Genomic DNA, 23,283 nt, shown 5'->3' with positions numbered 1-23,283 from the left:
AACAGTTCATGAATGAAAAGCAAGAAAATTCAAGAACCATGCTGTGGACATAGAACCACGAGGGCTCCATTGATCATGAGCCACAGATCCTGATTCTGTGTCTATTACATGAACACTCTTTACTTCCCTGAATACCATGCTCTCATCCACAGAGTGACAATGTCATGAAAGAACTTCTAAAACTATTACAGATCTAAAATCATTACGATTCTATAGACTCACCAAAGGTCAATCTTAGTATTTTCAAGTTGTCATCTTATCAATTCAATAGTCACTCATACTTTAACTGTACTTCTTATTCAAATATGAGGGAATGGCCAGCCTGGTCTACATAACGACTTCCAGGACAGCCAGGGCTGTGTAAAGTGACCCTGTGTGATGGTTTGAAAGAAAATGGCCCCCATAGGGAGTGGCACTATTAGGAGGTATGATTTTGTTGGAGTAGCTGTGGCTTTGCTGGAGGAAGGGTGCCACTGTGGAGGGTGGGTTTTGAGGTCTCCTATGCTCAAGTGATGGACAGCATGGCACTCAGTTCCCTTCCTGTTGCCTGTCAATCAAGACGTAGAACTCTTAGCTCCTTCTCTAGCACCACATCTGCCTGCATGCTGCCATGTCCTGCCATGATGAAAACTGACTAAGCCTCTGAAACTGTAAACCACTCAATGAAATATTTTCCTTTATAAGAGTTGCTGTGGGGGGGGGCTGGAGAGATGGCTCAGAGGTTAAGAGCACCACCTGCTCTTCCAAAGGTCCTGAGTTCAATTCCCAGCAACCACATGGTGGTTCACAACTATCTGTTATGAGATCTGGTGCCCTTTATTGGCCTGCAGGTAGAGTACTGAGAATACTGTATACATAATAAATAAATAAATCTTTAAAAAAAAGTTGCTGTGACCATGGTGTCTCTTCACAGTATTAGAAACCCTAACAAGGACATCCTGTCTTAAAAACAAAAACAGAAACAAAAGAACCCTAAAACTAAAACTAATAAAATAAAATGATGGAAATATCCATTGGAAAAATATAGGAGAACGCTTATTTGAAAATGTAAAAATTAAAGGTCACAAAAGTCTAATAATAATAGGAGATATGACCTGAGTAGATAATGCACAGAGCATTGTTCAGAACATAACCTACACAGTATGTATATACTGGAAACTGTGCAATATGGAAGATGAGAGATACTTGAGAGACACGAAGAGAACAGAAGACTCCTATGGATAAATGAAGCTTTTATAAATGAACTAGGATCAGGAAGTAGAGTGCCATACATAGGTCTACCTCAGCAGCTATTTTAGAAGTTCCGGGCTCGTGTTTCTCAGCTCTTACTCCTGTGTTATTAGTGTTCCTATTTAGGCATCTGTACTAGCCTGACCTTAGGGTGCTGACCTGACAGGAAATGTCCAGCTGCAGCCACTAAGAGCACCTCTTGTAAACATTTGCTAAGTTCCCTTTTAAAAGCTGGGTCTTGCCCACCTCCAGTCTTCTCCCCCCCCATCACTCTTGTCCTCAGGGACCAGTCTCTGCCCCTCCCCACCCCTTTTCTGCACCTTCTCTCCTCTTCCAATAAACCACCTATGTGACACTTGTTACATGGCATAACTTCTCTTGATGACATTCTTAAAATACAAAAAATTAGTCCCCATTAACATGAACACAGTTCAGTTTGGATGAACTGGGTCCATCACCTGAATTATTGGTTCCTCAATTCTTAGGAAATAAAGATCCTACTAAACATGTAAAGATAAAGCAAGGTACCACATCCTTCTTTTGTTTTCTGTTTGTTTTGTTTTTTGAGACAGGGTTTCTCTGTGTGTAGCTTTGGTTATCTTGGAACTCACTTTGTAAACCAGGCTGTTCTTGAACCATCCTAATTTTCATATTTGGTTCCTATGATCCATTTTCCACAGGAAGGAATTAAGGCTTACACAAAAGAAACGGTGAGAGGCAGAGCCAAGAGCTGGGTGTTTGAACAAAACCTGAATAGTGTTGTACTTAACTAAATTGCTGTACCTTGAAAGAAGATATATTAGCAGACTTTGATTGCAGGGATTTGGGGTACTCAATGTCTGCTTATAGAGGTTAGGAACATGTCTCACCAATTACTGCATAGCCCCCAGGTAAGATCTTGTAGAGGAAGTCATCAAATAAGATACCCTCAGGGAACAACATGGCCATGATCTCTCCTACCAGCCTTCCAAATGCAGCTCCTAGAGGTAGATAAAGAAGGGTAATATTAAGTTAAATTTTTTTAACTCCATGTTCTCAGCATAATCTGTGCTTAGGCACTAAGACCACAAACTCCCAGTGTGCTAGGTTTTTCCTTGTCTTCTCACCCCCCCCCACCCAGATTGTAGCTATCAATATGATCCCATCAACCCTTACCGAGCACAAAAACAGGCATGAAGCCTCCGCAGGGTATGGGCATAGTGGTGGCCACAATGGACATCCAAAACTAGGATTAAAAAAAAAAAAGAAACATTAGAATACCCTTTCCAAAAGTATCTCCATGCCCTTCTCTCCTCACTGCCCTCTTCCTTCCTGCTTTCAGAGTCCTAACAGAAATGTCCTGGGATAGCTACTCCTTTTAGAAACCTTGTCTGTCACCATTCTCCAGATCCTGAAAAACTTGGCACCTTCGGGTTGAGAGATCAACAAAGACACCAGGATAAAAAGGTTCCTTCAGATGGCTAACTCAAAACCTTCTAACTCTGAGTGACTATATTTTCCTTTTGGCAGTCTACAACAAGGAAGTCCCAGAGGATCCCTGCTTCACTGATCCCAAAAGACCCTCACCCAGTGAGCTCAGTCAGCCCACCCCGTCTCTGTGGAGTAGTCCCAGAACAAAGCTGGAGGCTGCTTTTCCCTGCTCAGTTTATTTTTATAAAAGAGCCCTAGATCAATGTGGCAGATACTTTAAAGTCTACTGAATTTTTGTCTGGTTAATTTAGCTTTGATTTGATCATTTACAAAGCTATGCAGAAGATAAGCCTCATAGGAACCTGAAGAGAATACAGCTTTGTTTGAGCCTTTGTCTTTGATATCAAGCTACCTTAAACAAGGATCAAAATGATATCTGGATCCTGGGGACATAGTGATAGAGTATATTCTTAGAATCTGTGAGGCCCTGTGTTAAATCCCAGTACTGGAAAAAAAATGATCTGTCTTGGCTGTACCACAGGGGCCAACTGAGAACCTGATTAGTCTTTCAATATACCAGAAAAGATATCCAAGGTCAATTTTGCAAGGCGCTATTCCAACAGAAATTGGGACAATTATAGTAAAAGCAATGTGTAGACTCTGAGGCAAAGAATCCAAAAGAATTGAGAAATACAGCATAACAAGAATAATGACTGAACATTAAATATCTAAAGAAGAAATAAAAGCATGAGACATAGTTTGGAAAGTAATTCCGATGTAAGTTAACCAACCTGAGAAAAGGATTCCAAACTAATTAGGTACAAGATGAAAACAGCCAAATGTCTGAACAAGATGTTAAGATTAAAGTATTTGCACTTGGTGGTGGTGGCGCATGCCTTTAAACCCAGCACTCGGGAGGCAGAGGCAGGCGGATCTCTGTGAACTCGAGGCCAGCCTGGTCTACAAGAGCTAGTTCCAGGAGAGGTCCCAAAGCTACAGAGAAACCTTGTCTCAAAAAAAACAGGGGGAAAAAAGATGAAAGTATTTGCAATTCCTTGAATCATGAATATGTAACACTAATGAGAACTAAAGTTCTTAATTTTATGAATTTTAGAAGGCACTCTTCTGAGCCAAAGCTGAACCCAAGGAAGATCCCAAGAAAATTTTACTCTAGAAGTGTGAGATGCAGCAAAACAAAAACATCTACTTCATGTCAGAATATAATCATCAAGACGGTTGAGAACTGAGAGTTAAATGTGCAAAGCAAAGAGAGCACAGACTGACAATTTCTTGGGGGAAGAAGGTGACCCTCTCTATTTCTGCCTTCTCTTCACTGGCACAATGCTCCTTAAGTGTAGGTAGGAAGCAACTAAAGAAAGACAAGTTGACGATAGAAGACTATTCATGCAAAACAGTAAAAGCTTCTCAAAGCTTCATAGTCACTAAAACACTCCAAAGTAAAGTTCATCCAGAGAACATGTTGAAAATGCAGATGAGCAGAGGCCTCTGAAGACTACCCTATTAGACAGTCTGGAGGCAGGATTCCACGCACTTGTTGCTTAACCTCCTTGAGTTCTGACATTTAACACATCAAGAAGCGTTACACTCTCACGTACCATCTCTTTAGAATAAGTACATGGGAGTCACAAGGGATCCTATGAGCTCAGGTTATTTGAACGCTCCAATGATACAGATGATGGGTGATGGATAGGTCTAATTTCAGAGGGTAAAGTAGATTCACAGATAAGTGGAAAAACTAGATCAAGCCCGGGGGTACTGAAGTTAGAACTCCCATGGCTCAAAATGGGGTGACTGAGATGAGCAAACTTTTTTAGCTATTGGCACACACAGAAAAAAAGAAACCAAGAATGATGTGCCACACAAGCAACTTCTACGATTTTCAAGATCCAGTTCTAAAGAACTGAGAAACTAGAAACCTGTTATCACTGACTTCATTATATTTAGACCCATCACCAGAAGGAATAATATGAAAATCAGGCAAAAAGTCTTCCGCAGAGAGCCTCAGGCTCTGATGAAACTCAGCACCAGGCAATGCTGTTAGCCTTATTAAAAGGGAGCAGAGATGTTGGGATTATATTCGTGTTCATGGGAAATCTCTTGATTTTCAGTACTCCACTCCATACCTCACACTCCATGAAACTGGGAAAATTGGGGGAAGTAGGAGGTTCCTTTCACCAGTATTAAGAAACAACTGAACCAAGCCTGGAACCTACCTCACAGACACACTGCCAGGAGACCACATGGACTAGATTTCAGATCCAAATGAAGAACAGCAATTCTAGTCCTGCTTTGGACAATTCGAGTGTCTTGCAGGATTCAATTTGGAAATTCCCTCTCTCCTGTGAGCTATCAATAAAACGAGGCCCTAGTCCAGCTGTGGTGCTTAGAAGTGGAGGCTTTTGAAATTTCTTAGGTAGGCAAGACGCTGGGGTGAAATGCCAGGGTGGCTTCCTAGCAGCTTTCCGAGGAGCGAGAACAGAGGAGATGCACACAGACACAGGTGCTTCTTGCTGCTTACCATGTTCTGCAGAGTTTAGGACTCTACTAGCAAAAGCACCGTCACTGCTATGACCCTGTGACCTTGAATGTCTATAACTGTGAGCCAAAAAATACTCTCTTCCTTATAAGGTAGAGCGTGCCTCGGATATTTAATTATAATAACAAAATAGATGAATATAGGTACTTTTATATTTTAATTTGGCTACACGTTCTGTTTTTCGCATTTGCAAACAAAATGAGAGTACTGTTGTGAAGCCCAGGGATTAAGCAATGAAAGTGCCGGGAAGCGGTGACTGGTAAAACTGAATTTGCAGCAAGGAAGACTTTAGAAGTTAGAAATATTAAAGAATACTGTAGACCTTCTGCACACTGTTGGGCTTGAAATACAGCCCAGAATGTGTTTCTTTTCCTTATACACTTACAATGTGAGTGCTCTCTAGGCTGTAATTCAGGGAGAAGTACAGTGACATACAGATGAGTCTCCTATACCATCCAAGCGGGGCTCTGAAAATGAGCTGGACTTTATGAAGATACATAACTGGGAATCTGGGGCTATGGATAAGGTAAGGATTAAGTGTTGAAAAAAAAACTATTTTATTTTTAGAAAAACTTTTAGAAATTTTGACACTTTAACCATCTAGAGGACCCTAAGGTAACATAACACACATAATAATATACATACATACAGTTTTGATTAACATACAACCTAGACCAATCTGTATCTAGATCATAGATACTGAAATCCCATCAAAACATGGACCTGGTTAGTGCAGATGTGGTCACAGACTTGATAGGCAAGTTGCAGTCCATATGTTGGGGCTCATGCTATAAATCTCAGCTTTCAGGAAAGGACAAGTTCAAGGCTAGCGTGGGTTACTTTACTTTCCATGTTCCCCCAAAGCTCAACCGGTATGGAAAGGGAGAAATTATAAATTAGAGAAGATGACAACTGCAAACAAAAATCTAGACATCAAACATTTAGCAAGATTCTTGGAATATTTTTATGAAAAATTACCACCTATATTAAAGAAAGAAACAAGAAGGATAAAATAAATAAAGTGTCCAAAATATGGATGCTATAGATTCAGTTAGCTCACCTTTGGTGAGGTAGGGAAGAAGAAATCCACAGCAACCCTTAGGTGCCTAAGCCTGCGATCTGAGACCCAATGTGTAAAGCAATTGGAATCTTCAATAATAATATCATTGAAAAGTACATTAACAGGTAGCAGCAGAAATCAAGGAAATGTAAAATTAGCCATAGGCCAATGACCAAGAGTTATGTATTTAGCAATGCTGTTTCATAACATTTATTGAATAAATGAATTCATTGTATTATAAGAACAATATCGATATGGCAGTGATCCATATTCTTGTACAATACAGAATCACAAAAGTATAAATAAGAGCAAGGTATTGAAAAGCATGAGCACTTAGGCTGGACAGAGACACCTATTCTTAAGTCATGTTGTTAGTACAAGAGAAGTCATCAAGAAGGAAAAAACAGACAATCGCCATCTAAAGCAGGTATCACTCCAGGTTTGGAAATAAAAAAAAAAAAAAAAAAACAATCTTTGTACAGGGTAGTAAAATGAAGCCTCTGCGTTTATAATTTGTGATGGGCGGGTCTGAAAAAGAAAGGCTGTAAAAGGTACTATCTCTGATTTCCTAATTAGGAAATGTTAGGAAAAACTGTTCTAGTCTAGAAAAATCCTTGTACTCTCACTGCCTGAGTGGAGAATAATTACATTTGTAAAAAATTATTTAAAATCATGAATAAGGTTGATTTGGTATTTCATCGCCTTCAGATCTCCAGGAAAGAAATGGGAGAGCCGAGTGCAAACCACCCGAAAGGGAACAACAGCTCCGAGGAGATTAAGTATCTAATTATCTAACACGTGGGAGGAATTCGGGTAATTGGTCTGGGGTTCTTACACAGTTATCTATATTGCTAAACTCTGTTTTGTTCGAATGTACTTGGCTGCTCTGATGCCTTAAAAAGATAACAAGTGGAACTATTAGGCGGGCTATTAGAGTTATGGCAGACATCACTAACTTGACATGAGTGGAGCAATTAAGCTACACCCTGGTTATTTTGATAGACAGGCAATTTATGCTGTGGTTTCCTCGCGGCTTCTGTCTAGGCTGGACACAGACCAGATGAAGTTCTACCCTTCCTGTACAGGGCTTGGGCTCCTCTACTAATAACAGAAGCATAGAGAGGCTATCATGGGGCAGAGTACCTTCATGATGAAGAACAGAAGGATGATGATGACCACGTTGACCTGGGGGTGAATCCATACCGCCGACGGGCCCAGGCTTTGGGGGTCACCTATGTGTTTTACCCATGTATTGTTGTCAAATAAGGTACTGATGGCTTCACGGGGCATCAGCTGTGAGGGACAAAAAGCAGAGGAGCCAGGTTTTCCAGCACGGACTGTACCTGCTGTATTAGAGAACTCGTCCCCGTACTCATTAGTCCAGGACTCTTTTTTGTTCTACTCTCCTGGAGAAAAATCTACCCATGGGCAAAACTCCATAAGCTCCAAGTATGAGCAGCGGCCCCACCCTTGGCTTAGAGACCCAGCCACGGACGTGACCTAACCCCTGCTCTCAGCTGCCACTAGAGCTGACCTCTCCAGCCATGAATTGACCCATTCCTGGTGGAAAGGTGAGCGAGGCGATGACAAAGGTAACAATTCCAGGATATAGCAGGCGGCTGAAAAAGAAACAGAGTTAAGCCTATCCCAGACTTAGCCGGCCAACAATGTATCCACACGCAGCTTCCAAGCTGTTGCTTCCCATAGTCTTCTATTCTTTCAGCTGAGCGTGTTCTCTTTGCCAAAAAAAAGCGATCACTTGGGAAGCACCAGCATGGCTAGCTCCTACCAACAGTATCAGAGTTTCCCACAGCTGCACACAGCAACTCTGCTGAAAGCAATGGTTCTCAACCCTTTAATACAGTTTCTCATGTTGTGGTGACTCCCAACAATAAAATTATTTTGGTGTGACTTCATAACTGTAATTTTGCTACAGCTGTGAATTATAATATAAAAATCTGATATGCAGGATCTCTACCCACAGGCTGAGAACCATCGACCTAAACGACCTAAAGTTCCACCTAAAGGAGGAACTGCTGGAGAAACCAGAAGGTAAGTGGGCAGGGCAAGGGGAAGGGCAATGACTCACTGCTTAGCAAGAAACTGGCTGAGAGCCTTGTGCTTTCGGACACCGAGCATGACTTGGCGATGTAGATAAACGAAAACAGCTCCCAAGAACCCGCAGCAGATCCTGAGGGTGCAAGATACACGCTTGAAGCTGACCCCGCAGGGAAGGCAAACAAGTAGCCTCGCCCTCCCCTCTCTACCTCACAGTTCGTGCTCTGACTTACGCCCTCCACAGCTTATCCCCACACCAGTCCCTTCCAGCCCGCAACCACACCCCATCCCCTGCTCCCCACACCCAGAAAGAGTGGTCCCACTGACCCAATGACAGCAAAAGCTGGAAGTTCCTTCAGGTCAAAAGGGAAATCCATTCGGAAATTAGTTCTGAACAGAGCGGTGATGGTGACTGTAGGACGAGAAGGGCCAGCATTATGGTGGGAACTCTCAGAAAACCACAGGTAGGATGGGAGGGGTCATGTTAAAGTGCCTTCCCTTCCTTCACCCTCAGCCTCTTCTCTTCATTTAATTTCCTTTTCCTACTAGCATCTCTCCATGGCCAAAACCTCTGCATCATCATCTAATCCTTCCCTAGACCCCAAGCCTTGGTCTTGTCTCCCAAACACCATCCACCCCTTGCTCCAGCCACACTTTCTGCCACTTCACCACCACCCCCATTGCACCACCTCCACCTGGACCTCCCATTACCAGCATCCTTGTTCCACACTGCCAAGACACGGAACACAAAGGCACTGAATGTGGCTGCAAAGAATCCTCGCCAGTAATTCCGAACGGCGAAGTAGGTGGAGGTGACCTCAATGCTGAACAGCACTCCTATGGGGCAGGGAAGCAGGTCAGGTGCAGAGCCTCCCACACCTCCCACTGCTGGGATCTCTAACAGGGGTCGGGGAAGGGCCTGAGGGAAGTGATGCTTTGTTTTTTTTTGTTTGTTTGTTTTGTTTTGTTTTTGTTCAATAAACCACATTCTTGCCTATGGATGTTTACCCCGCTCCCAGACCAGGAATGTGGGCCAATGTGATACAGAGAAGATAGGAAATGGATAGGCTCTTAACTCCCCGAACTTCAGGCTCAAATGTCTGTGTACTACAAATAAAGGAATAAATGGGTTGACAACTGTCAAACATCCATGGAGATTTATGGACAACTGAAACAGTTCTGTGGAAATATTAAAATGGAAGAAGGTTCCAGGGCCAGGTCAGTACCATTGCCAACGAGAGCTCAGGATTTGCATATTCCTTGACACCACTTTTCATGTCCCTACTGCTTCCTACACTTTAGGGTAAGTTTATGAGAAATAAGAAAAATAGGATAGGACATTATGCAAGCCTACAGAATTCAATACTCCAGGAAAAGAAAGCTGGGGCGTGTTAATGATGATGATACTTACAAAATGTGACCCCCAAGGACCTAAGCCAGGAGGACAAGGTGAGAGGAAGGGAAGTCATCATGCTTAGACAGGCGAGTGAGAGAAAAGGAAAGCTGGCTAGTAGTCTTCTAGTCCTTGTTCTGATAGGAGATGCTCAAGCAGAAAGAGAGGAGGGGGATGTAGCACACACACCAGCAGTGCTGAGCCAAAGGAAGCAATGCCTACGCAGCCAGAAAAGCACCATTTGAAGCAAGAAAAGGACCTGCAAGATTTAGGATAAGGGAACTGATCTTTGATTAAGTCATCAACAACATGACCTAAAATTTGGCTAAGCCGCCAGGCAATGGTAGTACACGCCTTTAATCCCAGCACTCGGGTGGGAAAGACAGGGGGGGGGGTTTCTCTGAGTTCAAGGTCAGCCTGGTCTACAGAGCTAGTTCCAAAGCTACAGAGAAACCCTGTCTCGAAAAAACAAAAGAAATAGAAAAAAAAAAAAAAAACTTGGTTAAGCCTCATCCATAGCAAACAGGAGGGCAGAGAACTGAGATAGAAGGGGATGAGAACCAACCCAAGAGGAAAACAAAGCAAAACGTGAACAAGGCAAACTCTGTCTTTTTCTTTTTTCCACAGTGTGAACTGTTGATCTGTTCAAGGCCAGCCATTGCCTCCCTCTTCAGACAGCAGCTCCCATAGTAGGAATTCTCTTCTTCCCAATCTGTATTCAAAAGTCACATCTCTCAAAACCTTCCAGTAGGGGACAGTGATTAGTCGCATCGAGTCTAGGTACAAAGGAGATGGTAACTGGGTGCTACTGTCTTCTAAAGCCAAAACTGTGTTTTGGCAGAGGATTTTCCCAATGTCTCCTCTGGAAAGTCATCCCAATTTTCTTCGTCAAGTAGAGGCCATTCATTTTTTCATCATACTCTCTTGGTGGGGTTATTCTATTTTCCACTTTCAGATCTAGCTATTTGTTCACACTGCTGAGTTTCCCCGGGATTGGAGGTTCCTTGGAAACTAAGTCCAGCCACAGTGGTGAGTGCTCCATTTGGGGCTCCATGCCTATACTGGGATGGACAGGAGAGGGGAGAATATGGTATGGAGGAGGAAAGAACACAGCAAGGGAATTTTAAAGAATGGAGCCAAGGGGGTTGGAGAGATTGCTCAGCGGTTGAGAGCACTGGCTGCTCTTTCAGAGGACCCAGGTTCAATTCTCAGGACCCCATGGAAGCTCACAACTGTCTATAACTCCAACTCCAGGGATCTAACACCCTCACACAGACATACATGTAGCAAAAGCACCAATTCACGTAAAACAAAAATAAGTAAATCATGCCAGGCAGTGGCAGCACATGCCTTTAATTCCAGCACTTGGGAGGCAGAGGCAGGCAGATCCAGATCTCTGTGAGTTCGAGGCCAGTCTGGTCTACAAAGCTGGTTCCAAGACAACCAGAGTTACACAGAGAAACCCTGTCTTGAATAACCAAAATTAATAATAATAATAATAATAATAATAAAAGAATGGAGCTGAGTGCAGAGCTATGTCAGCCACTCTTCCTGCCCTGCTCTTCAAATTCTAAGGGGGAGAAGTCTACAGTAGGCATCAGGTAGAATGGGTCTTTCTCCTTTGCTTTGCCATAAATAAAAGTAAAATCAGCTTTACTTTTCCTGGGGGCAATTATCCAACTTAAATGTTACAACCATCTCCCCGCCCCATGATGTAGACCTGGGGGGCTTTTCTGTAGCAGTCCGTCAGGGTGTGGTGAGGAGTGGGAATTAATCTTTTTATTACCCGAGACAAGCATAAGACGCGCTGCTAAGAGAAAAGAGAGCTTTAAAAACGTGAGCAGCTGCTAGAAACTCTGGTGTCTTAGGTCTGGAACGCTGTTCTCTTCTTCCACTCTGGGTTCCTCCTTCAATTTCTCTTCTTGCTCCCATGCCTCTGTCCGCCTCTGTCCAATGAAGGCATTGCTCTTGGCCTCCATCTCCTGCTACTCGCGGACATAAATTCTTTCTCAATCTCACTTATGCCTGTGGCATCAGCCATGGACACAGGCTGCTGATTAGATTTAGCTCAGTTCCTGGATTGTAGACTCATCAGCCTCGCTGCCTATTTTATATTAGTTGACCATGGCATAGGAACTCCCCGCAGACCCAGTTCTCTTCCTGTGTCCTCTTGCATCCTCGCCTCCATCACTATCCACTGCACTGCCAGTGCCGTGAGCGTGGGTGTTGGCACAGAACACCTACCTTCACATGCAAGCAGCCACCAGGCAGCATCAATTTGACCTGATACCACTTGAGTTTCTCAGCCCCTCCTCTGCTTCTTTTGCTGCCCAGTTCTGTCTGTCATCATCTCACATCAGGACCATGACAATGGTCTTCTCGTTAATCTTAGATCAATCCTGTTAATCCACAACCAATTCTATCCTGCCCACATGTGCCAAGGGGATTGGACGAGCAGGTCGAGCTAACCATGTCACTTCCTTGTTTTAAATCCTTCTACGGTTTCACTTCACCCACAATACCTCATAAAGTCAGCCCCATGAGACGAAACAAGTCCTAGGACATGACAAAGGGGCCTTGGTAGGAAATGTTGTTTGCAGCGTCCCTGGGTGTTCGCAATGCATTCCAATGCCTCAGATGTTCTGATAACCCTTCCAGTCTATTGTTTTAAAACTACTTACTTATTCCTCTTTAATCCTGCATTTCTAACCGACTGGAACTTGCAATGGGTTTTTAACCCATTACAGCAATTAACACCAGGAAGAAGTGTGCTCTGTAAAATGTATTTGGGCAAATACTACTCCAGAGACTAAAACCTGTATGACTTCTGCTGACCTTCATGATTCAGCCCTACTTGTCTGTTCTGAGTCACTTCCTATTATACTTTCCCATTCTCCTTAGTACTACTCATTACCATGAGGGCAGATATTGACTTTGGATCCTGTCCATTCTCTTCAGAGTCGCCTTGCCCCCTTGCAGGCTCCTAATTACTAATTACACTCATGACAAACACTATCTCTTTCATAAAGCTTCTCAGGCTCCCCCAGGCTGCCTTGAAGGGTCACTGCACTTTGCCTGAGGAACTAATGCCATGGGGTCATTAATTGCCTGTGATGATCTCTGTGTTTGCCTCCCTGAACCCTGTGAGAGTGCAGGTCCGTAAGAGGATGCTGAATTGTATTTCTTTGATCAGCATAGGAAATTAGGAGTTGCCTATGTTGTGAGTAAAAGATCTCAAAGCTATATTTTTTTCTTTCAGTTATTCTATATTCATAAAAAAAGAATCAAGTACTGCCACCTGCAGATAGGCTTGTCATTTGCAGCATAATGCAAACAGCCCGAGCATAGCCCCTTCGCTTGCAAGTGCTTAGCAGTTTCTTGTGTCAAGAGCAATGCTTGACTGTAACTTTTCTAAGGGGAGGTTCCTGTTCTTGTCACAAGACCAGAAAGAAACTTTTGACTCCTCATAAGCTCAGTCTCCAGAAGAGAATGCAGGTTCTCTTCACCTTAAAATGTCTCTAACAAAACCAATACCACAAATACTTCTTTTATTTGAAAGGCTTTGGGGGTGGGGGTAAATAAAGGCAGCGTGTGTATAAATATAGGTGTGAACGTCTGTTGTGCAGAAACTCAAACACACTAGCATTCACTGACAGGGGCTAATGACTTTAATGACTGGAGCTGACAACGGAAGTGTAAATGGGATGCCAAGGGTGTACCTGCATCCTGGATCTGCGTACGCTGCATGCTTCCACCATGTGAGAGCACGGCAAATGGGAGATGCCCTCATCGATTCCGACCTCTCACCCATACGTCATTTCTGAGCCAAGACGTTTTAGATACCTGGAAAACTCATCTATGAAAAGACTAATTGCCATTTCGTCATTGCAACAAGACTTCTAGCGGCTGGTTGTTTAAAAAGTATGCACCCATCCTATAACAGTATTTCTTCAATTATCAAATGGAATTTCATTATCAGTGATTTTGATGAATGAGCCATAAATCCCTGCCCCATTAACATAGCTATTTCTGATGAGGAAATAAACAGGCCTGCCTTTTGTGACTAGGTTCTGTCATTAATAACCCATGATAATACTACAATTTTCTTTATATGGATAGAAAAAGCTACATCCTCTTGTAAATTGCTGCTATATCAAGAAACAACTTTCTTTAAAGCTCCGTAAGTACTTCTCATTCTAAAGTTCACCATTAAGCTATCACAGTCTACCAAAACCCTAGTGTCTTTAGTAAGACACAACAAGAGGTCCTGGGAGAAGGGAGTACACAGAATCTCCTGCTACAGAACAGTATGTGTAAAGCAAAGGCACTGGCAATGCAAAAAGGCTTTAGCCTAAGTGGGGACCAGGAAGGCTGCTGTGGTTCTTATCTCTGGGTCTGTAGGTGCTTCAACATGGCCCTGCTCCAGTCACTGGTCTATCAGCCTGCACTCACAGGATTAGGAGAGAATACATGTAAAATGGTTAGAACAAGGCGTGAGACATATTTTACCTGAGAGTGGCAGTTCTTGTTATAATGGAAACGGTTAATTCAAGCTCTTGGAGAAGCTGACGAGCACTAGCCGTTGAGCAAGGCAAGGCAAACGGGCCCATGCACTGGGAATGGGACAGACTTGCCTCCAAGTGGTGTTCCAAAACAGCAGCCGACCCCCACGGCACAGCCCACTGTCAGGATGTCAGTGTAATAGTATGGCTGCTACTAGGGAGAGACAGACAGGTAGGTAGGAGAAGGGGAGGGAAGAGAGATGGGGGTGGGGTGGGGAGAGAGAATAAGCAGGGGTGGGAAACAAAGAAGAATGAGAGGCCTGCATCACAGGAATGAAAATGGTCCCATCATCCCTGTGGTTCCCAGGCCAGGAGAAACTCAATGAGTTTGGCAACCAAGAAGTGACCTTATGTGCTCAAGGCCAACAGTTGAAAACAAACCCAGGAAAATTCTAAGTAAATAGATTTCAGGCAGACAAATGAACCAATCAAGACCAAACAAAGAGGGGCAGAGGATAAATAGCAAGGACTTCACTCCAAGAGAAAAGTAGTAGTAAAGCCTGCAGGAGAGAGCGCCAGTGTCAAGAGAACACTCAGCTATTTAGCAGTCACGCCCTGGGTGCCCACCCATCAGTCCCTTCAGTGAGCATGGCCCCTCTACCCAAAAGCTACAGCAGGCACCCACCCACCCCTCCAAGTCTGGCTCAGGCAACCCAGGTAGGGAGGAAGTGAAACTTGCCTCCAACAGGGGCCGCAAAGCAGCATCCCACGCCCACTGCACAGGCTGGCACCAGAAGATCAAGCTGCCCAGGCACGGTCTGCAACAGAGAAGCACGCCGGGCAAGGCAGGTGGGACAGACGGGCAGTGTGTCAACCGGGGTGGATGGGAGTCAGGAACTACAAAAGGATAGGGACAGCACAGCAAGGAACATGGAGAGGAGCTGACACAGTTCATGTGGGTAAGGCCTGGCGGAGGTCACCACAGAGGGGCATGGATCAGGGTGGGCTAGACACTAGGAAGACAGACAGAAGCTGGACAGAGGGGATGACAGGGCTAGGATCTGCAGGCAAGGACATGGAGAACAGGAGCATGGGTTAGTGAGATGCCGCCTTCAGCACCAAGGCCAGCCCAGAGCAGGCACCCCTCCCCTGCTCTCTGCAGACACTGAGGACTTCCTTCTACCAACCAGCCCCTGCTGTGCTGTACTGCCTCACCCTTACCTCATAGACACCACAGAACATGGACATAAACTTGCTCAGGACAGCAGCACAGATGCTGGCAATGTGGACGAAGGGACCCTGGAAGAGAACAGGAGAGCCAGGGATCAGGGATGGAGGAGAAGCATGGAGACGCCACTGAACCCGAATTTTTGGCTCCAGGCCCTGGGCTGGGTGATGGAAAGTGAGAGAAGCCATACAAAAGTTCTTCCCCATAGGAGCCTCATCCCAGGGAGAAAGAGATGACAAACCAGTGTGTTTTCAGATAACGTTGGGGCTAGGAAACAAACAAAGAGGTGGGAGGCAAAAGAGGTGGGGCGGGGAGAGATGATGCCCTTGCCTGGCCAGTCACCTCCTGAGTTAGTGCCTTGAGTGATAATTCCATGAGTGAGTCTCATGGGTGTTAGAGGGAGAGTGTTCCAGGCAGACGAAACAGAAAATGCAGGGGTCCTGAGTGCAACAAGCATGGCATAGTGGGAAGATGGAAAAAAGCCTTGTCATAGAAGCCCGGGGAAGCCAATAGGTGGTGAGGCTGGAGACCTCACAGACAGGAGGTGGTGGACCAGCCTGGGGCTGGTCAACTGTTGGGAGGAGTGCAGATCTCATAGTAAGAGATATGGGAAGTTCTTGGGAGAGTAGAAGTCGGATGAGTCCAGTTCCATTTTAAACGATGCTTTGGCTGCTGTGCAGAATTTTGATGGTAGAGGGCAAGTGTGCACCCAGGGATGGAGTTGAAGGAGCCCAGCTGTCACCTTGAAGAAAGAAGACTCATCCTAGGTCTCAGTTTTCTCATGTGAAAATAGGAAGACCCAAGGACTGTGCTGATGTTGAGGCTAGCCTGGGCTACATATAAGTTCCAGGAGCCTGAGCTACAGAATGAGACTATCTCAAACAAACAAACACAAAACAAAAACAAGCAATAATAAATAAATAATAAATAAGACAAGGAGACTGATTCAGATTATGGAGAGGGCAGGTGTTTCCTAGAGACATTCTGGTTGTCATAACTAGGGCCTGCTGCTGGTGTCAATGGTTAGAAGCCAGGGATAATGCTAGCATTCCACAGGACACGGAGCAACATCCCTCTTCCCAGCAGAGTTTTCCAGTCCCAAGCCATTCTCCTGCCCAGGTTGAGGACTTGCTGTAAGGTTTCCCCTGCTTTAACAGTCTGTCACTAGCTCCAGGGTGAAGAACACCCAAGGCTTCCCCTTTGTTACTGCCCTTTGGCCCTGGCTGAGTCCGCTCAGCTCTGCCAGCCCTTCCTTCAGCTATGCAGACCTACCTCTTTCCCCACAGGGATGCCACTGCCTAGCCCAGCCGTTAAGGCCACCACCTTGGCTACAAAAGCCTTGAGTGTGAGGTATTCCTTCAAGACAACACCACGAAGAATTGTCTTCATCTCGGGAATCCCAGAACCTATGAGGGTTACAAAAAAAAAGAACAATGTCCAGGTTCGAGCTGGAGTTTAAATAGAGGAGAAAGTAGAAATGGGGAAGGGGATAGCCATGTTGAGGCCTCAAGAGAGTCTGGAGGATGAAGGGAGCTAACGGTGGGAGGTTTGTAAGAAGCCAGACTGCATCATCTCATGGAAAGCACTCACCCACAGCCTGGGGAGAGATGAGTTGGCAAAAGAGAGCACTGAAGAGGATGAGGATAAGTGGGAAGGTGACCCAGGCCAGGTACTGCAGAGGAAGGCTGGGCTGCATCTGGGCATAGGTCCACTTGTAGGCTGCAGGAACACACACATACAACCTGGGACAGAATCTAGGAAAGGCTGACAGTGAGACCAGCTCACCAGCTCCCTCACCCCTCACATTCACACCACCAGACGGCATGCCAGCTTGTTCTCATGCCCTGGGCATCTTAGCTGCCTGGCCCCAGGGAATTCCTTTCACTGTACATGTAGGAACGCTGAGTGGAGCCAGGTGGCTGTCCATCCAAGTCCCCTCTGGCAGAGGGAGCTGGTGGCTGTGGTGCATGTCACCGTTGAATAAGAAGCTGGAGCACCTGGCTAGAGCCCAGAGGGTGATCACTGATAACTGAACAGACTCCTGAGACTTGGAAATTTCAGTGATGAAATTGGGAGGAACCCTGGGAAAGCCCAAATTGGTCACTCTGTTTGAGTGGCAGCTGGCAGGAAGGGCATGGGTGGTCATCTGATTGTCAATAAGTTTAGCTTTATCGGGAGTCAAAGTCAAACCTGACTGCTCATGCAACATGCTCAGCCCAAACACGCCTGGACTACTGTAGGCAAGAACTCAGCAATAGTTTCAATATGGAGAAGGTAGAGGGCAGCAGTCCAGGGTAAACCTACCCTGAAGGCTCTTGGCACTAACATAGTCCATGCACCAGCTGACTAGAGCCATGAGTAGGCCCAGGAGCACAAGAAAGATCCAGTCTTCCCCCAGCTTCCTTCTGACCACACGTCCCAGGCGGTGGACACAATCTAGGAAGAAGTAAGGGTAAACGAGGAGGAAAGCAGCTCTCTAGACATTTCTTTGGGAGCAGGCTGAGGAGCAAAGGTGGGAGTCATCTGTATACTAGTCATGGGACATCTCTGTACATCTCTGCCGGTTGTTGGCCTATCCTTCCAGAAAGCACTACAACTGTACTCCCCATGAATATATGAATTTCCATACAAAACTCATTTCTTCTTATTGGGAGAGAAGAAACAAGGCAAAGTATTAAGAAGGTGAAGGCGAGATGTCTTTCACTTATTCAGAGGAGGGGTTTGTTGTGTGAGGGGTGTGCGTGTGTGTGTAGGTGTGTTGAGAGATACGTAATGGGACATCCAAGTTATTCTCCCAGTCCCTGTACCTCCTATTCCAGATTCCTTTAATTCTCAGTGCCCATCACCTTGACATTTAGAATAGTGGTCCTCATCCAAGTTGTTCACAGTAGAACTGGAGCCCATCTTCTTGGGCATCCCCCTGTCTTGTTCCTTATATGAATATTTTTCTTTGTGATGGCCATATATCTGTATGGGTGAAGAACGGTCAGTGTCTACTTTGTTGAAGAGTCAGAAAGGATACAGAAGATTACGTAGACTGAGATTTACAAAGAAAAAGGAAAGTGTTTCGAATCTGGGCACTGAAGGCTGGTGCAGGTACTTTATAGTCATCCTGCCGTTCGTATCTCGATTGTCCGCTCACACATTACTATTTCCATTCCATTTCCCATCCAACCCTGCTTCTGTTCCGCCATTTCCCCCAAACCAGGAACATCTTGGTCCATGGTAGCTGTTACCAGGAAACTAACTTCTACTTGGATGTGAAGGTATGAAGAACTCTGCAGAAATCATAATCCGCCTGTGTTCTGCATGTCTCTATATTTTCCTGGCACCCCTGCATTGACTTCTCACCTCAGGATCCCAATTTAGACAAAGAGAGACCACACTAATCTAGCTAGCGATGGATTTTATGCTTTTACAGGGCCAGACGGTGACTGCTTGCATTTTGCCTTGGTATGCCTTGAGACACTCCGCTTCCTTATTAAAGTTGTACAAAGCCCATCCAGCTCACATCCCAGAGTTTGTAGACACAAACAGGAACTGGGCTGAAAGAGGCAAATTAATCTCCTTCCCAACGTGAACTAACTGGGTCCTAAGAACAAGAGAAGGGGTGCAGCCCTGTCCCCATGTTAGCATTTGTGTCATAAAGGAGCTCAGAGTACTAATGACTTCATGCTGGCCCCACACACCCAACCTCAACTCATCCTCTGGGGCCAGGGTCAGGCCAGGCCATGGGACTGATTCTGGGAGAGCCTGGGTAGTAGAGATCTTATTTCACAATATGAACAGCAGTTTGGTGTTTGGGTCCTGAATAGGCACACACTCGTTATCCTGCTCATGAAGGTAGTGACTGAGAAAAGCAGTGTTTCTTTTCAACCTGTCAGCCAGAGATAAAAAATACTACCACCTGGGCATGGTGGCACACACCTTTAGTGCCAGCACTCAGGAAGCAGAGACTGTGAGTTTGAAGCCAACCTGACCTACATAGATAGTTCCAGGCTAACCAGGGATACAGAGTAAGATCCAGTCTCAAAAACAAACAAACACAACAAACCAGAAAATATTTCCATTGCAGATCAGCTATTAGGGTTGCCTAAGCACTCTGAGTTGTGGACGGGAAGGAATGAGGAAACAGTGTGCTGCTCTCTTCCAACACTCAGGCTGGGAAAACACTCTGAGGGCCAGATATATTCTGCTGGTCCAGCAGTAACCATCACACTATGGCAGGGTTAGAGGGAGTGAGAAATCAAAACCCAAATGTACAAGTGATGAAATGTCTACAAAGTGTAGAGAGTCCTCTAGTGTGTGCAGGGCTGAGGGGGAAACGGGGGACAGAACCCTCTTGAGAAAATACTGGTGACTGCTAAGTCCTGGGAGCTCATTATACCATCCTAGTTTTATGTAAGTGTGGTATTTTCCCTCACAAGCATTAGACAAAGAACACATTACATTCCTGTTTGCTTTCCAGGTGGGTTGGAATCTAGATGAACTCTGCTACCAAACTAACTTGCCATTCTTTTCTCCACGAAACATCAGCTCCCTTAGTCAGTGTCCCGTCACCGTAAGTGCTCTAACCAGCCGGGCGGTGGTGGTGCACACCTTTAAACCCAACACTTGGGAGGCAGAAGCAGGCGAATCTCTGGGAGTTAGAGGTCAACCTGGTCTACACAGCGAGTGTAGACCAGGACAGCCTTCGAACTGCCCCTTTGCTCAAGTGGTCAGCCTGCCTTCTCCAGATACATGGCACTTGGGCGAGAATGAGCCGGATTTGACATTTAGATCCTGCTCCTCGACACTCCTCCCTCCCCACTGCGGACCTACCCCCAGCAACTGCTCAGAGAACCGATCCTCATGACCCTTGTGCTGATACCATCCACTCAGGCCACCTCCAGGTTTCCAGCCTGACTCGAAGAACCAAAGCCCCGCCATCAAAACCCTTCCGAAGTCGGATCTCTTCCCCCCCCCCCCCCCGATTCTTTCCATTCCGTCCCATTCTGCATTCTTCGTTGTTAAGAGGCACACTTACTTATGTTAATAGTGACCTGTAAACTTCCCGAGGCAATTCTCCTTTCCTGTCTGTGCGCATCCCCATTTCTCTTCTCTTACTTGTCCACCTACCACTGATCCCCAAGTCCTGGATGGTAACTGCCTCTGGATAAAGCACACAGCTCTGCTCTTTCCTAAGTGTCTTATGTTTCACAGAAATCTTAAATTGTTTTATAATTAGTGTGTGCGCATGCGTGTGTGTGCGCGCACGTGTCAGAAAACAACCTGTGGAGGAGATTTTTCTTTCCATCATGTGGGTCCCAGGAATTGAACTCAGGTGTAGGGGCAAGCACCTTTACTTACTGAAACATTTTGCTGGCCTTTTAACAATTATAACAACACCCCCCCCCCCAAAACAAGACCCCAGGGATCAAACAAGCTAGGTAAATACTCCACCAGAATTCTATTTTCAAGCCCTTAAAATCTTGACGCCGTTTTTGTGCTCATTTTAATATTGGTCATTCATCATTGATAAATCATTCAGTTTCCCCTGCTTGTTCCAGTGCCTTTCTTCTGGCTTTTGTGCAAGTGTGTGCGCATGTGTATGTGTGTGTATTTGTGTTTGTGTATACATGCATACAGGGCATTCATTGTGTGGAGAAACCCCATGCTGTCTGCATGTGGGTGATAGCAGAGGAGATCCTCATAGCATTTACAGCTTCTATGAGAACCACTCTGATTATGTAAGCATGTAAGCATGCACTCTTCACATTAGCGTGGCTCTGCTGGTGTCCCACACGGTTCAAATACTCTGTTAGTAAAGGCTATTTGAAAGTGCATGCAATTCTTAAGTCAATTTTAAAAGCTTAGTTCTTTAAAAGGCTTTTATGTTTTGAACAAATTTGTCATTTAATTTTCCAAATAAATACCGTTGCCCCCTCTCACCTAACTCCCCATTTTTACCAATCCTTGGCCCTGCTGACACCTGTCAGCTACTTCCCTCCTGCCCATAGAATTTACCTGTGTTGGGTGAGCATTGTGCCTGGGACCCACATCCTTTCGGGGTCGGTGTTGAAGGCCCCCGTTCTCTGAAGGCAGTCCATAGCTGGTACAGTGTTCAAAGGGCATGTACTGGTACTGGGGGGCACTGCCCCACCAGCTTTGTTCACCCCCATGCCGCTGGGACTGGGACTGGGACCGCTCCATGTGTCCTCCCCCCAAGCCCCAGCCAGGCCTTGGCCTGCTTGCTCCCACTCTCCACGCTCCTTAAGCCTCTGCTTTTGCCTGTCCCCAAGGCGTCTGGGGCACCATGCCCACCTCCAGCTATTTATAGTTGTCTCTCCATCACATGACACCCCCCCACACACACTGCCACATCTGATCCTCCTGGGGTCGAAGCAGGTGTGAGTGCTGTGTGGGGGTGGGGGTTAGGATGAAAACCTATGGGACAGTCCAACAGGGAATTCCCTCTGCCAGCCAGCAGCATTGTCCCTTCCCTTAGGAGGTCCACAGCTCCAGGTCACTAGTCCCTCTATAAATATCATCAGGACTAGGATGAAAAATTTCCTAGTGCAATTTTTAGGCTGTGTGTAGAACTGAGTATAGAACTTCCTTGACTACCTCATGGGAGGTGAGGGGAGAGCGAGCTGAATGAAGGCACCAAGAGTTCTGGTAACATTAGACAGGCAACTTACCTGGGAGAGTAGCTGACGCCTCTCTGCCGTCTCTCCCTGATAGGCTCTTTTCAGCTCAGTATCTCTTAAGGGTTCAGACCCTGAACTTCTCTGTGGCCAGCTCTTCACATCCATCTCATTCCCAGCTTTCTCCTCCAGCTTTCTGCCCTTGAGTCTGCCTGAGGCGGCTAAAAACACTTAACGCCTTCCCCTTGATCCCACCCTTATCACCCACTGGGTGTGGAATGCTGTGGGAAGCAGGGCTGACAGCCTTGGGTTCTGCAGTGTGACTTATTTCCCAGACACATGTGTTAGCCCCACCAGCAGCTCAATTAATAGGGAGGGATGGAGTCTCCATCTCGAGCGTGATGCCCATGACAGCTAGCAGGGTAGGGTAGATAACAGGTGAGAAGAGGAAGTAGGCTAGAGATGTAGGGAAGGTGACAGTGGGAACCCAATAAACAAAAGATGGAGAAGTAACCTTCACTTACCTAGTCAATAAATTAAATTTGATGAAGGACAAAGTACTGCATAGGGCATTCTGTTTTTCCCATCAATTTTTCTAAGACATTCTTTTCCTATGAAGTCATTATAAAAGAAACTAAGGCAAACTGAATTTCAGGTCTCTTAGGAGATCCTCTTAGGAGGGACTGAATGGTAGGGACACCATTATGATTCTGACCTAAACGAAATGGAATTGCTCAAAGTGGGAAGCTAGACACCATTAAAAGTACCATTTATTCCACAATTAGAAAAATTTAATTTTTACTGTCATTATTTTTAATTACATGTCTGTATGAATGTACACATGAGTACAGGTGCCCATGAGTTCAGTTGTCTGACCCCCCCCCCCCATTGCAGTGGTATTTATAGCAAATGTGAGTGGCCCAACATGGATGCTAGTGGATCTTCTACGAGGGCTGTTAAGTTCTCTTAACCACTGAGCCATCTCTTTGCTCTCTCTAAAATAATCATTTTGTGTGTGTGTGTGTGTGTGTGTGTGTGCATGTGTGTGTACGTGTGTGCGTACACGTGTGAGAGGAGGACAGCTTTTGGGAACTGATTCTCTCCTTGCACCATGTAGACTCCTAGGCTCAAACTTAGGTCATCAGGCTGCAGGTGACTTAATCATACTGAGTTAGTGTTGAATATCATTTATCAAAGGGAGATATACATGAAAACCACA

The 23,283-nt window shown here is 45.4% G+C and overlaps 1 protein-coding gene across 1 annotated transcript in view; it reads right to left on the bottom strand.

Annotated features, from left to right (window-relative positions):
- The window catches only part of Clcn1 (chloride voltage-gated channel 1), a 29,196-nt gene extending 7,566 nt beyond the window's left edge, over window positions 1-21,630 (bottom strand). The window contains exons 1-14 of the mRNA XM_038320020.1: window positions 21,445-21,630; window positions 18,285-18,405; window positions 17,743-17,874; window positions 17,029-17,157; window positions 16,711-16,844; window positions 15,432-15,509; window positions 14,343-14,421; window positions 9,027-9,152; window positions 8,643-8,727; window positions 8,347-8,448; window positions 7,792-7,876; window positions 7,401-7,550; window positions 2,386-2,455; window positions 2,100-2,210 (exon numbers count right to left, since the gene is read on the bottom strand). Coding sequence (XP_038175948.1) covers window positions 2,100-2,210; window positions 2,386-2,455; window positions 7,401-7,550; window positions 7,792-7,876; window positions 8,347-8,448; window positions 8,643-8,727; window positions 9,027-9,152; window positions 14,343-14,421; window positions 15,432-15,509; window positions 16,711-16,844; window positions 17,029-17,157; window positions 17,743-17,874; window positions 18,285-18,405; window positions 21,445-21,630 — 1,588 coding nt within the window. The remainder of the gene's footprint in view (window positions 1-2,099; window positions 2,211-2,385; window positions 2,456-7,400; window positions 7,551-7,791; window positions 7,877-8,346; window positions 8,449-8,642; window positions 8,728-9,026; window positions 9,153-14,342; window positions 14,422-15,431; window positions 15,510-16,710; window positions 16,845-17,028; window positions 17,158-17,742; window positions 17,875-18,284; window positions 18,406-21,444) is intronic.
- Between the last annotated feature and the right edge of the window lie 1,653 nt (window positions 21,631-23,283).

This window comes from Arvicola amphibius, chromosome 2 (assembly GCF_903992535.2).
Source record: "Arvicola amphibius chromosome 2, mArvAmp1.2, whole genome shotgun sequence".
Lineage (NCBI taxonomy): Eukaryota > Metazoa > Chordata > Mammalia > Rodentia > Cricetidae > Arvicola > Arvicola amphibius.
The sequence above is the reverse complement of the archived record's forward strand: the minus strand, read 5'-3'. Positions and strand labels throughout refer to the sequence as shown.